General features: G+C 44.4%; 1 protein-coding gene across 1 annotated transcript; it reads right to left on the reverse strand.

The window, feature by feature from the left end:
• Positions 1-1,539: 1,539 nt before the first annotated feature.
• Positions 1,540-8,064, reverse strand: LOC147159675 (uncharacterized). Its single transcript, XM_086060137.1, is given in 13 exon segments — positions 1,540-1,910; positions 1,998-2,024; positions 2,027-2,145; positions 2,221-2,282; positions 2,435-2,595; positions 2,670-2,851; positions 2,920-2,981; positions 3,053-4,017; positions 4,091-4,278; positions 4,347-4,408; positions 4,482-6,157; positions 6,248-6,307; positions 7,865-8,064. Coding segments are annotated over 13 exon segments (3,810 nt in total). The 5' UTR covers positions 8,022-8,064; the 3' UTR covers positions 1,540-1,821.
• Between the last annotated feature and the right edge of the window lie 4,973 nt (positions 8,065-13,037).

Raw genomic sequence — 13,037 nt, forward strand, 5'->3', positions numbered from 1 at the left:
TCAATGGAAATTATTTGTGTTCTTGTTGTATGACATATTTTTGTGGCAACATTTCTAGTTTAATCTCGTCTTACAAAAACCTTGTAATACAGCAACTTGAGTTTTTGTTTTTCTCAACTTCAACACATTTTGCTTCAGAATTGCACGGCAGCCTGGATCAAACCCTGCTCTGACGGCTTCTCTCGATGCGGCAAAAGTTTGACAAAGTCCAGACAAACGTGTCTGTGCAATGTCAAACAAAAGTAAACGTCACAGGAAGAGCAGAAGAGGCAGCAAGTGCTCATTCCTTTGCCCGGATCATCTGCAAAGTCATTTCCTGCCCACGCTCACAGTAATGAAAACACAAAAATATGACTAACCGATTATACCAGGGGTCACCAACTACGGTCCTCAGGGCACATCCTCCAACACACCTGATTCATATGATCAGCTCAATAGCAAGCTCTGTAGAAGCCTGATAACGATCCTTATCGTTTGAATCAGGGGCGTTGTAGGAGGGAAACATCTAAAACATGCTGCCCTTAAGGACCAGAGTTGGTGACCCCTGGATTATACAATGAACCAGGGATTCGAAACGTGCTTTCGTGGGAAATTACAACACACCAGAATAGCAACATTTTGGGCCACCCGTATTCTGACCCGGGTTGGGAATCACAGAGCACATGAAATACTTGGTGGCGATATCATTATTTATTTTAGTTGTATTTCCTGTAAGGTCACAATTGCGAGAGCATTATTGTCATTCTTGGTATTAATATTTTGAAGAATAAATTATTGGAATTAAGAGGAACATGTTGCACTTTATGAGGTATGAAATTGCAATAAAAAGGTCAACATTTGGCAGGTTTTAGTAGTACGAGAATACAATAAAGTTGCAATCGTACAAGGAAAAACATTCAACTTTTGTCGTTTGGCTGCCAATTCCTTTGTTTTGTTTTCCACAGGTTCCACCGGTTCACTTACAATCTGCCGGATCTGTGCTGATATATATATCAATTGCGTGTTGGAGGAATGTGAATGCAAATAACACACGTGCTTAGATGAATGCAATGTTGCTTTATTTTCATGAAAACAATACAAGTACAATGTCATAAGTTACCGGTTTGTAAGGGTGTCCTCGGGGTGGAAATGCACCAGAGGTTTTGGCCGTCGATGTTCGCTGTTGCCATTTTACAAGAACCATGTCCCTATTTTATGAGAAAATTGTTTCAAAATTAGTCAAATGATACAATTTAGGAGAATATTTCCATCATTTGGCACGTTTAAAGTTATAACTTTGACAATGGTGAAATATGAGACAAATGTTAGCATTTTACAAGAACATTCTCATTTGACTGTTCATTATAAAAACAATAATAATAATTATGATTATTTCCGCTAGTAAGTGCCACGCAGCCCCACTAAGTTATTCAAATTTGAAAATAAACACTTTGTGTCAACTGAAAATTACATCACGCTTTTACAGGAACTACTGCATAATTTGTCACTTTAAAAATCGTATAGCTACCAGACTGGTGAAATATAAGACAAATGTTGGCATTTTAAAAGAAAGATTTCCTTTTATTTATTAATTAATACATTTTGTCATGAAAGCAAAATGTTCCCTCAGTTATAGTTCAATTGTATTATTGTCGTTAACACAAAATAAATACTGCAAGTTGAGTTGTTGGCATTTTATAAGAAAAATGTAATCATTTGGCAGATTTAAAGTGCTTGTACTACCACACATGAATTTGTGAATCATGATATTAAAAAAACAAACAAACAGTATTTTTCATATTAGCATCTGTTCCCTTGGATGCAGATGTCAAAAAAGCGAAATTATTGCTGCTTTGCCAGTAACCATGACAACAGCACCAGGCAGGAGGCGCTGATGAGGTTCGTCTTGTGGCTCACTGCACTTGAAACTTCTGTAAAAACAAAAAACAAGAAAGAACATTGACATTGATTCCATTAACTAACCTGAAGGGGAAATGGACACTTTTCTAATATCTTACGCCCGCCATCCACAAAAATGAACGAGTGTCCACGTCAAAGGCCGTGATGTCGGGCGCAGCGTTCACCAAAACGCTAACGATGGCAGCGTTGATGGGCACTGAGCTGGATGCGAAATTCATGTCCACGTTGTTGATGATGGAGCCGTTACTGCCAAATGGAAAAGACACAATTGTACGCCTTGAATCTGTATTATCTGCTATAGCGTCTTGAGCGACAACTGACCTGAATGAAGCCACGTTCAAGGTGCGGAATGAAGAGAATTCCCTTACGTACAAAGGTCTAAGCTGTGGAAACATAAGCACAGGCTTAAGTCATATGCAGTACTACCAAAACACTGATGAAATACTACAAATTCAGGCATTTTATGATAGAAATGTTGACATTTGAAGGTATTTCAAAGTGTTTTATATCAGTAAGTGCGAGCTCTGGTGCTTACCGTTCCCTCGATAACGAAGGCTCGACTGATAAATGCTGCTGAAGATGAATCCAACAAATCCGTGGTGAACTGCTCTCCCGCTGAGCGGAATGTCAACCGTCGCGTCGTGAGTGCCTCAGCGGTGGTAGAGCTCGTCGGCGGCGCAACGGTTGTCGTGATCGCTGTGAATATCAATTGCAGACTATTAAGCGGCTGTATTCAGAAGTGGATCAGGACTGGACGAATGATGGTTTACCGGCGGCTTGTATGGACTCAGCGTTAAAGGAGAGGGTAAAGTTGCTGTTGGGGTCGTTCACGGTGTCTTGTAACGTTGTGGCCACGTCTTCTGCACTGGGGATCACTTCACCTGATGTGCTGTTGTTGTTGAACAAGATGTCCACCACCGCCTCGGTGTTGTCATTTCGCGTCTGAACGCGTCTGCATTAGCGATGGGTTATTCACATTGTCACATTACGACATCTGCATCAGTTCGAAGACGATGTTACCTGAAGCCTCGAACAATACAGAGATTGTAGGTTGAGTACCGCTCTCGGTATAAGTTGTCATACTGTGCAGAGAATGCAAATGTTAGCTCCAGTGATGCCAAACAATGAAACACCAAACTAACAATGTACTCACAATGATGAAGATTTCCAGAGCAAGAGCAATGAATTGTTGACTGTTGGGGTTGGCCAGTTCTGGTACGTATGGTACAATCAATACCGCAACGAGAGCTATAACCCTATCAGGTGGCGCAGGGGTTGTGGTGGTCGTTGTTGCTGTGGTGGTCGTTGTTGTGGTTGTGGTCGTTGTTGCCTTAGTTGTGGTTGTTGATAGACTGGTTGTATTTGAACCTCTGGTTGTTGTTGAGCCTCTTGTTGTATTTGAACCTACAGTTGTTGTTGAGCCTCTTGTTGTATTTAAACCTCTGGTTGTTGTTGAGCCTCTTGTTGTATTTGAACCTCTGGTTGTTGTTGAGCCTCTTGTTGTATTTGAACCTCTGGTTGTTGTTAAGCCTCTTGTTGTATTTGAACCTCTGGTTGTTGTTGAGCCTCTTGTTGTATTTGAACTTACAGTTGTTGTTGAACCTCTTGTTGTATTTGAACCTGCAGTTGTTGTTGCGCCCCTGGTTGTATTTGAACCTGCAGTTGTTGTTGCGCCCCTGGTTGTATTTGAACCTGCAGTTGTTGTTGCGCCCCTGGTTGTATTTGAACCTGCAGTTGTTGTTGCTACTGCAGTTGTTGCTACTGCAGTTGTTGGTGATAGAATGGTTGTATTTGAACCTCTGGTTGTTGTTGAGCCTTTTGTTGTATTTGAACCTACAGTTGTTGTTGAGCCTCTTGTTGTATTTGAACCTGCAGTTGTTGTTGCGCCCCTGGTTGTATTTGAACCTGCAGTTGTTGTTGAGCCTATTGTTGTATTTGAACCTCTGGTTGATGTTGAGCCCCTGGTTGTATTTGAACTTACAGTTGTTGTTGAGCCCCTGGTTGTATTTGAACCTGCAGTTGTTGTTGCGCCCCTGGTTGTATTTGAACCTGCAGTTGTTGTTGCTACTGCAGTTGTTGCTACTGCAGTTGTTGGTGCAACAGTGGTTGTGTTACTCTCTGTGAATATCATTGCAAAACATTAAGCAGATTCATTCAGAAGTGGACCAAGACTGGACGGGCAACAGCTTACCAATGACTTGTATGGACTGAGGATCAAAGGTGAGGTTGAAGGTGTTGTTGGGGTCAGCCAAGGTCTCTTGTAACGTTGTGGCTACGTCGCCTGCGCTAGGAATCACTTCACCGGATGTGCTGTTGTTGTTGAACAAGATATCCACATCCACCTCTGTGTTTTCCATTCGTATCAGGGCCACGGCAGGTCTGCAGTAGTGATGCGTTATTGACATTGTTAAATGACGACATTGGCATTGGTTCGCAGGCGATATTACCTGAAGCGTCGAACAATACAGAGATTGTATGTTGTGTAGCGCCTTCTGTATATTGGGTCATACTGTAGCGAGAATGCAAATGTTAGCTGCAGTGTTGACAAACAATGAAACACCAAACAAATGTACTGTACTCACAATGTTGAAAATTTGCAGAGCAAGATCATTGAATTGCAGGCTATTGGGGTCAGCAAGTTCTGGTACGTATGGTTTAAGCAGTACCACACGGACAACTACAACCAAATCAGGTGTGGGGGTTGTTGCCGTGGTTGTTGTCGTCGATAGAGTGGTTGTGTTTGCAACACTAGTTGTTGTTGAGCCTCTTGTTGTATTAAAACCTGCAGTTGTTGACATACTGTTGGTTGTTGTTGCTACTTGTGTTGTAGTTGACCCGGCAGTTGTTGCTACGACAATTGTTGTGCTTGAACCTGCAGTTGTTGCTACTTCAGTTGTTGCACCTTTGGTTGTTGTTGCTGATTCGACTGTTGTGTTTGAATTTCGAGTTGTTATTGCCACTGTGGTTGATGTTGTATCCCTGGTTGTTGTCGCTGCTCCGGTGGTTGTTGCAGCTCCAGTGCCTGTCGCCAGGTCACTTTTGGTTGTCTCGCCCGCGGTTGTTGATGCACCTATGGTTGTTGTCTCTGCTCCAGTAGTTGTGGCACCTCTAGTGGCTGTTCCACTTAAGGTTGTTGTCTCTACTGTGATTGCTGTTGCAATTCCAGAAGTTGTCACACCAGTGTTTGTTGTCGCACCTTCTGTTGTAGTTTTTTCACCGGTGGTTGTCGCAACTCCCGTTGTTGTTGCGGCTCCAGTTGTTGTCTCAACCCCTGTTGTTGTCTCACCTCCAGTGGCTGTTCCACTTGCGGTTGTTGTCTCTACTGTGATTGCTGTTGCAATTCCAGAAGTTGTCACACCAGTGGTTGTTGTCGCGCCTTCTGTTGTAGTTTTTTCACTGGTGGTTGTCGCAACTCCCGTTGTTGTTGCGGCTCCAGTTGTTGTCTCAACTCCTGTTGTTGTCTCACCTCCAGTGGCTGTTCCACTTGCGGTTGTTGTCTCTACTGTGATTGCTGTTGCAATTCCAGAAGTTGTCACACCAGTGGTTGTTGTCGCGCCTTCTGTTGTAGATTTTTCACTGGTGGTTGTCGCAACTCCCGTTGTTGTTGCGGCTCCTGTTGTTGTCTCACCTCCAGTGGCTGTTCCACTTGCGGTTGTTGTCTCTACTGTGATTGCTGTTGCAATTCCAGAAGTTGTCACACCAGTGGTTGTTGTCGCGCCTTCTGTTGTAGATTTTTCACTGGTGGTTGTCGCAACTCCCGTTGTTGTTGCGGCTCCTGTTGTTGTCTCACCTCCAGTGGCTGTTCCAATTGCGGTTGTTGTCTCTACTGTGATTGCTGTTGCAATTCCAGAAGTTATCACACCAGTGGTTGTTGTCGCGCCTTCTGTTGTAGTTTTTTCACTGGTAGTTGTCGCAACTCCCGTTGTTGTTGCGGCTCCAGTTGTTGTCTCAACTCCTGTTGTTGTCTCACCTCCAGTGGCTGTTCCACTTGCGGTTGTTGTCTCTACTATGATTGCTGTTGCAATTCCAGAAGTTGTCACACCAGTGGTTGTTGTCGCGCCTTCTGTTGTAGTTTTTTCACTTGTGGTCGTCGCAACTCCCGTTGTTGTTGCGGCTCCAGTTGTTGTCGCCATTCCGGTTGTTGTCTCTACTGCTGTTGTTGTCTCTACTCCAGTTGTTGTCGCCATTCCGGTTGTTGTTTCTACTCCAGTTGTTGTAGCTATTTCGGTTGTGTCTTGTCCACTTCTTGTTACCACAACTTGGGTGAATATATGAAGATTGGAAAGATTAGTCGCCTACATTTCAAGTGAGCAGTCATTTTCTTCTTAGCACAAAATGGAAGATTTACCGTAAAACAGTAGCAAGGCTGATAAACATGGTGCAGCACTCATTGTTTCTGTCTGTGAGCCTGCAAAATGTGAACACACAGTTAATCCAAGAAACACACCGTTAATCCAAGAAATTGAAATAATTTTTGCAGTTGCCGTTGTTTCAGTTTTTATTTTTTATTTTATTTTTTTAAAGTTCGGGTGGTATTTGGCATAAATTAATCAGAATGTTCCCCAGTAAAGCATTTAATGTTTTTGGCCATAACGTGAATTTGTCTAAAAATGCTGTCTAATTTAGGTGTCATTTCATCATTCTATTCCACAATATTGCAATTTTTATGTGAAATGTCTCAACTCGGAAAGAGATGTTGCCTCAGCTAAAGCTAAGAAATCAGGGTCTGAAGCTGTTTGGTTGAGGTTTAGATGTCTCAGGAATCATTGTACCTCCCTTACCAAAAAGGCAAAATCTGAGTACAATTTATCTAAAACTGCCAGTAATATAAATGACCTATAGAAATTCTGGATACAAATACAATCAACACCGTTGCCTTCAAAAGAGCCAAAAGACAAATTGTCTTGGTATCCATCTCTGTATCTCCCCAGACTCTTGCACTGATTTATTTTTGTTTATAAATGTGACTATTGGGCTCCACAAATCTTTTCTTTGCATATACTTGTGTAAAAACCCACCTATTGTTTGTGCTCTCAAAACATAAATCCTTCAAATGACTGTTCCTAGGGTCAGGACAGAGCTAGGTAAGACAGCATTCAAACATGCTGCTTCCTTTTCATGGTATAACTTACAAAAGAAAAGGATCTGACCCTGTCAGAACTTTTTACTCTGGGAGAATGCAAGTCTGTTGGAAAAGAAAGGGAAACAAATACTATTGGACAATCTGACTGCTTGTAAAATTGGCAGAAATGTGTTGTTAAATTATTTTACACTGGTACATGATTGTGATTTTCTTTTGTAATATTGATATGTGCTTCTGGTGTATGACTGTAATTTTGTTTTAAATTATTGTAACTATGTCTTTGCTGCCCCCTTGGCCAGGTCACTCTTGCAATAGAGATTTTCAATCTCGATGATTAATTTTTTTACTTGATTAAATAAAGGAAATTAAAAAATAAATGTAAAAATTATATGAACATTGTATTCCAATAACATCATTTATTTTTTAAATGTATTTTTCTTATAAATACCTACAATGTTTTGCTTAAATGTGTGTAAAATACAATATCTTGTAAATAAAATATATTGTTACGTAATATACATTTTATTCCAATGTGGCCAACCCCCCCTCCCCCCGAATCGTTGTATTTATTTGCCATATGAAAAAAACTTTAATTAATGTAAAATGAGACTTAAATGAGTAATTTCCCAATAAAGGATTTCATGGGTTTTTTTTACACCCAAAATTGAAAGTCACACATTTTAAAATATGCATCTTAAGGTAAAAATAAAAAAATACAATAAAAAAACTGCTAAATACAAAATAATTGTGGCGTATGCATAATTCGATATTAATTCAAATGTTCTTGTAAAAAGTGTTTTTAGACATTACCAATTGTTTCCACATTTACAAAAAAAAATAGAACATTTTATTATAAAAGCTTAAAACTTAAAAAGCACTTACCTCTTAACCCGTCTGTGTTTTTTTTATTTTTTATTATTATTTTTATATCTGCATAATTATTTAAAAAATAAATTAAAAACGTGTGCGGTTTGTTCCTCCCTGCCGGGTTGCTCAGTCTTGATGTTGATCTCCTGCGTTTGCATGCATATGTGTGCATGTGTATATGACAGAGAACAAAAGAAACAAAACTGCCTGAACCACTGTCATTTCTTTGTGCCTTTCCCTTTGCCACTTCCCAAGACAATAAGTCAAGCATTCCACTTACGTCAACTGACTCGGCCACATTTTTATTGAAAACGTGCAACAATATTTTTTTTGCTGTGCATTGTGACAGCTCTAGTTTCGCATGGCGGAGGAATTTTTGGACACAAAATAAGCACGGTTGTCAAGAAAAAACAAAATATGCACCTGTTTGCATAAAGCCCACTTTGTTGCCCGAATTCTCATAGGAAGAAAAAAAAGACATTTCTCTGGCCTCAACTAGGTTATTAGCAAAGCATAAAATACATCCATCCATTACGTGAAAAAAATATGTCTTGTTTTAATGATGAATTTGCACTGGAAAATTATACTGACATTCTGGAAAGCTATGCAGCAAAACACGCATGCATCATAACTACCAAAAAGAAATGTCTCAATTAAATACATAATTTTTTGCTTTGGTGTTGAATTGCATTTATTTTCTTCTTCTTAGGGGATTGTAACAAAAAATAACTGACAAGCTCTGCTTTCGGGAAATGTAGTGACACACAAGTTAGTTTTCAACATGAAAACATGTTTTTCCATTTACTTAAATGTAAATGTTTGAATCACAAACCTGTTAAATATACTTTTTATATATGAATATTTTAAACCATTTTTCATTTTAAGTGGACTTATTTAAAAATATTTTTAAGACAACCTTTTTTTTTCAATTTGAAGTTTTTTTTACATGATATATATACTGTATATATATATATATATATATATATATATATATATATATATATACTGTGTATATATATATATATATATATATATATAGTCATTTTGTGGGAACGTGATTTAAAGTTGTACCTTAGCTACGATGATATTTTTATCTACAACGTTTCTATCATCTTCTAAAGTTTCATAGATTTGATCCCAGTCAAAACCATCTACAGTGGGTTGCCTAAATAAGAAAAAGCAACCTAGGATTATAAATAAAACATTTAGTGCAGTAGTCATCCAAACCCTATCATCTGTACTGAAATTAAATATTTCAACCCCAAAACGTAAAAAAAACTATTTTTGGTCTGAAGAACAAAACCAGTCTGTTGCATGTTTGCAAATGACGCTTATCCATAGCTGATAACGACAGACCCACGCCAAAGTTTTTTCAGCCATTGTCTTATTTTGACGCACTACTCACAAATGATGAACACAAACTTTGGATTTTCGTTTCCCTTGCCCGGACGCGGGTCACCGGGGGCCCCCTCTGGAGCTAGGCCTGGAGGTGGGGCTCGAAGGCGAGCGTCTGGTGGCCGGGCCTACACCCATGGGGCCCGGCCGGGCACAGCCCGAAAAGGCAACGTGGGTCCCCCTTCCCATGGGCTCACCACCGGTGGAAGGGGCCAAAGGGGTCAGGTGCGCAGTGAGTTGGGTGGCAGCCAAAGGCGGGGGCCTTGGCGGTCCGACCCTCGGCTACTGAAGCTAGTTCTGGGGACATGGAATGTCACCTCTCTGACAGGGAAGGAGCCCGAGCTGATGTGCGAGGCTGAGAAGTTCCGACTAGATATAGTCGGACTCACCTCCACACACGGCTTGGGTTCTGGTACCAATCCTCTCGAGAGGGGCTGGACCCTCTTCCACTCTGGAGTTGCCCACGGTGAGAGGCGCAGAGCAGGTGTGGGCATACTCATTGCCCCCCGGCTGGGCGCCTGTGCGTTGGGGTTTACCCCGGTGAACGAGAGGGTAGCCTCCCTCCGCCTACGGGTGGGGGGATGGGTCCTGACTGTTGTTTGTGCTTATGCACCGAACAACAGCTCAGAGTACCCACCCTTTCTGGAGTCCTTGGAGGGTGTGCTGGAGAGCGCTCCCCCCGGGGACTCCCTCGTTCTGCTGGGGGACTTCAACGCTCACGTGGGTAATGACAGTGAGACCTGGAGGGGCGTGATTGGGAGGAACGGCCCCCCCGATCAAAACCCGAGCGGTGTTTTGTTGTTGGACTTCTGTGCTCGTCACAGACTGACCATAACGAACACCATGTTCAAGCACAAGGGTGTCCATATGTGCACTTGGCACCAGGACACCCTAGGCCGCAGTTCGATGATCGACTTTGTAGTCGTGTCATCGGATTTGCGGCCGTATGTGTTGGACACTCGGGTTAAGAAAGGGGCGGAGCTATCAACTGATCACCACCTGGTGGTGTGTTGGCTCCGATGGCGGGGTAAGATGCTGGTCCGACCAGGCAGGCCCAAACGTATTGTGAGGGTCTGCTGGGAACGTCTGGCAGAATCCCCTGTCAGAAAGAGTTTCGACGCCCACCTCCGGCAGAGCTTCTCCATTGTCCCAGGGGAGGCGGGGGACGTTGAGTCCGAATGGACCATGTTCCGTGCTTCCATTGTTGAAGCGGCCGATCGGAGCTGTGGCCGTAAGGTGGTTGGTGCCTGTCGGGGCGGCAATCCTCGAACCCGCTGGTGAGTCCTATTGGGCCTTTTTGGCCTGTGGGACTCCGGAGGCTGCTGACAGGTACCGGCTGGCCAAGCGGAATGTGGCTTCGGTGGTCGCTGAGGCAAAAACTTGGACATGGGAGGAGTTCGGTGAGGCCATGGAGAACGACTTCCGGACGGCTTCGAGGAAATTCTGGTCCACCATCCGGCGTCTCAGGAGAGGAAAGCAGTGCGCCATTAACACTGTGTATAGTGGAGATGGGGTGCTGTTGACCTCGACTTGGGACGTCGTGAATCGGTGGGGAGAATACTTCGAAGACCTCCTCAATTCCACCAACACACCTTCCTTTGAGGAAGCAGGGTCTGGGGACTCTGAGGTGGGCCCCCCTATCTCTGGGGTCGAAGTCACTGAAGTGGTTGGAAAGCTTCTCGGTGGCAGGGCCTCGGGGTGGATGAGGTTCGCCCGGAGTTCCTAAAGGCTCTGGATGTAGTGGGGCTGTCGTGGTTGACACGTCTCTACAACATCGCGTGGACATCAGGGACAGTGCCTCTGGATTGGCAGACCGGGGTGGTGGTTCCTCTTTTTAAGAAGGAGGACCGGAGGGTGTGTTCCAACTTTAGAGGGATCACACTCCTCAGCCTCCCAGGTAAGGTCTATTCGGGGGTGCTGCAGAGGAGGATCCGTCGGGAAGTTGAATCTCGGATTCAGGAGGAGCAGTGTGGTTTTCGTCCCGGCCGTGGAACAGTGGACCAGCTCTACACCCTCAGTAGGATCCTTGAGGGTGTGTGGGAGTTCGCCCAACCAGTCCACATGTGCTTTGTGGACTTGGAGAAGGCGTTTGACCGTGTCCCTCGGGGAGTCCTGTGGGGAGTACTTCGGGAGTATGGGGTACCGGGCCCCCTGATACGGGCTATTCGGTCCCTGTACGACCGATGTCAGAGTTTGGTCCGCATTGCCGGCAGTAAGTCGAATTTGTTTCCTGTGAGGGTCGGACTGCGCCAAGGTTGCCCTTTGTCACCGATTCTGTTCGTAACTTTTATGGACAGAATTTCTAGGCGCAGCCGGAGTGTCGAGGGGGTCCGGTTTGGTGGCCTCAACATTGCATCTCTGCTTTTTGCAGATGATGTGGTGCTGTTGGCTTCTTCAAGCCGTGATCTCCAGCTCTCGCTGGAGCGGCTCACAGCCGAGTGTGAAGCGGTTGGGATGAGGATCAGCACCTCCAAATCCGAGACCATGGTCCTCAGTCGGAAAAGGGTGGAGTGCCCTGTGCGGGTCGGGGATGAGGCCCTGCCCCAAGTGGAGGAGTTCAAGTATCTAGGGGTCTTGTTCACGAGTGAGGGTAGGTTAGAGCGGGAGATCGACAGACGGATCGGTGCAGCGTCTGCAGTGATGCGGACGCTGTATCGGTCCGTTGTGGTGAAGAAGGAGCTGAGCCGAAAGGCAAAGCTCTCGATTTACCGGTCGATCTACGTTCCTGCCCTCACCTATGGTCACGAGCTGTGGGTCGTGACCGAAAGAACAAGATCCCGGATACAAGCGGCCGAAATGAGTTTCCTCCGCAGGGTAGCCGGGCTCTCCCTTAGAGATAGGGTGAGAAGCTCGGTCATTCGGGAGGCAGTTGAGGTGGCTCGGGCATCTGGTTCGGATGCCTCCTGGGCGCCTCCCTGGGGGAGGTGTTCCGGGCATGTCCTACCGGCAGGAGGCCCCGGAGACGACCCAGGACACGCTGGAGAGACTACGTCTCACGGCTGGCTTGGGAACGCCTTGGGATCCCATCGGAGGAGCTGGCTGAAGTGGCTGGGGAGAGGGAAGTCTGGGCTTCCCTGCTAAAGCTGCTGCCCCCGCGACCCGACCCCGGATAAGCGGAATTGAAGATGGAACGGAACGGAACGGAACTCACAAATGTCTTTCCAAATGTCTGGCATACTTCATTCCACATGTCATTGGGTGTCTGTCTGCTGATTAACATCCGATTTGTGCTGCAGATTGTTGTCTTGCACCAGTTGACTGTCATTGTACCCGCCCTCATGTTTTTCCTTGGGAAAGTACATTTATGTGACATGTTGTCCTCTGACACAATTTTGGGCAATACAAAAAGCAAACCAAGACGCGTACAAAATAAATACATTTCACAGATAAGCACTTTGAACACCATATGATGTAGAAAGCGCTATATAAGCTCTACCCATTTACCATTTAGCTGTAAACTAGCTCAGGTGGCCGTTGAGATGGAAAAAATGGGACCGTGGTACACATTGTGTTATGATTTAAGATCACTTTGTCCCAAGGTAGACACGGGTGGCGGTATGAAAAGGTGTCAGCCATGTTCGCCGATATCCCAGAGCCAAATAATGAGCATCCTGCCACCTGCTATCACATTTGTCAAAGACTGAGCAAAACCAACAGGGCTCAATAAAACCAGTAAGTCCCTCGCAGCCAGTCAAAGTGTGAGAGGGCGAAGGGTGGATTTGTTGTCCACACATCCTCACGTACACATGTAGTTCACGGAAAGAAACATTTTGGCCATTTGTCCTCCATAAAA

This window comes from Leptonotus elevatus, chromosome 17 (genome assembly GCF_054856555.1).
Source record: "Leptonotus elevatus isolate MCC_2025b chromosome 17, RoL_Lele_1.0, whole genome shotgun sequence".
Lineage (NCBI taxonomy): Eukaryota > Metazoa > Chordata > Actinopteri > Syngnathiformes > Syngnathidae > Leptonotus > Leptonotus elevatus.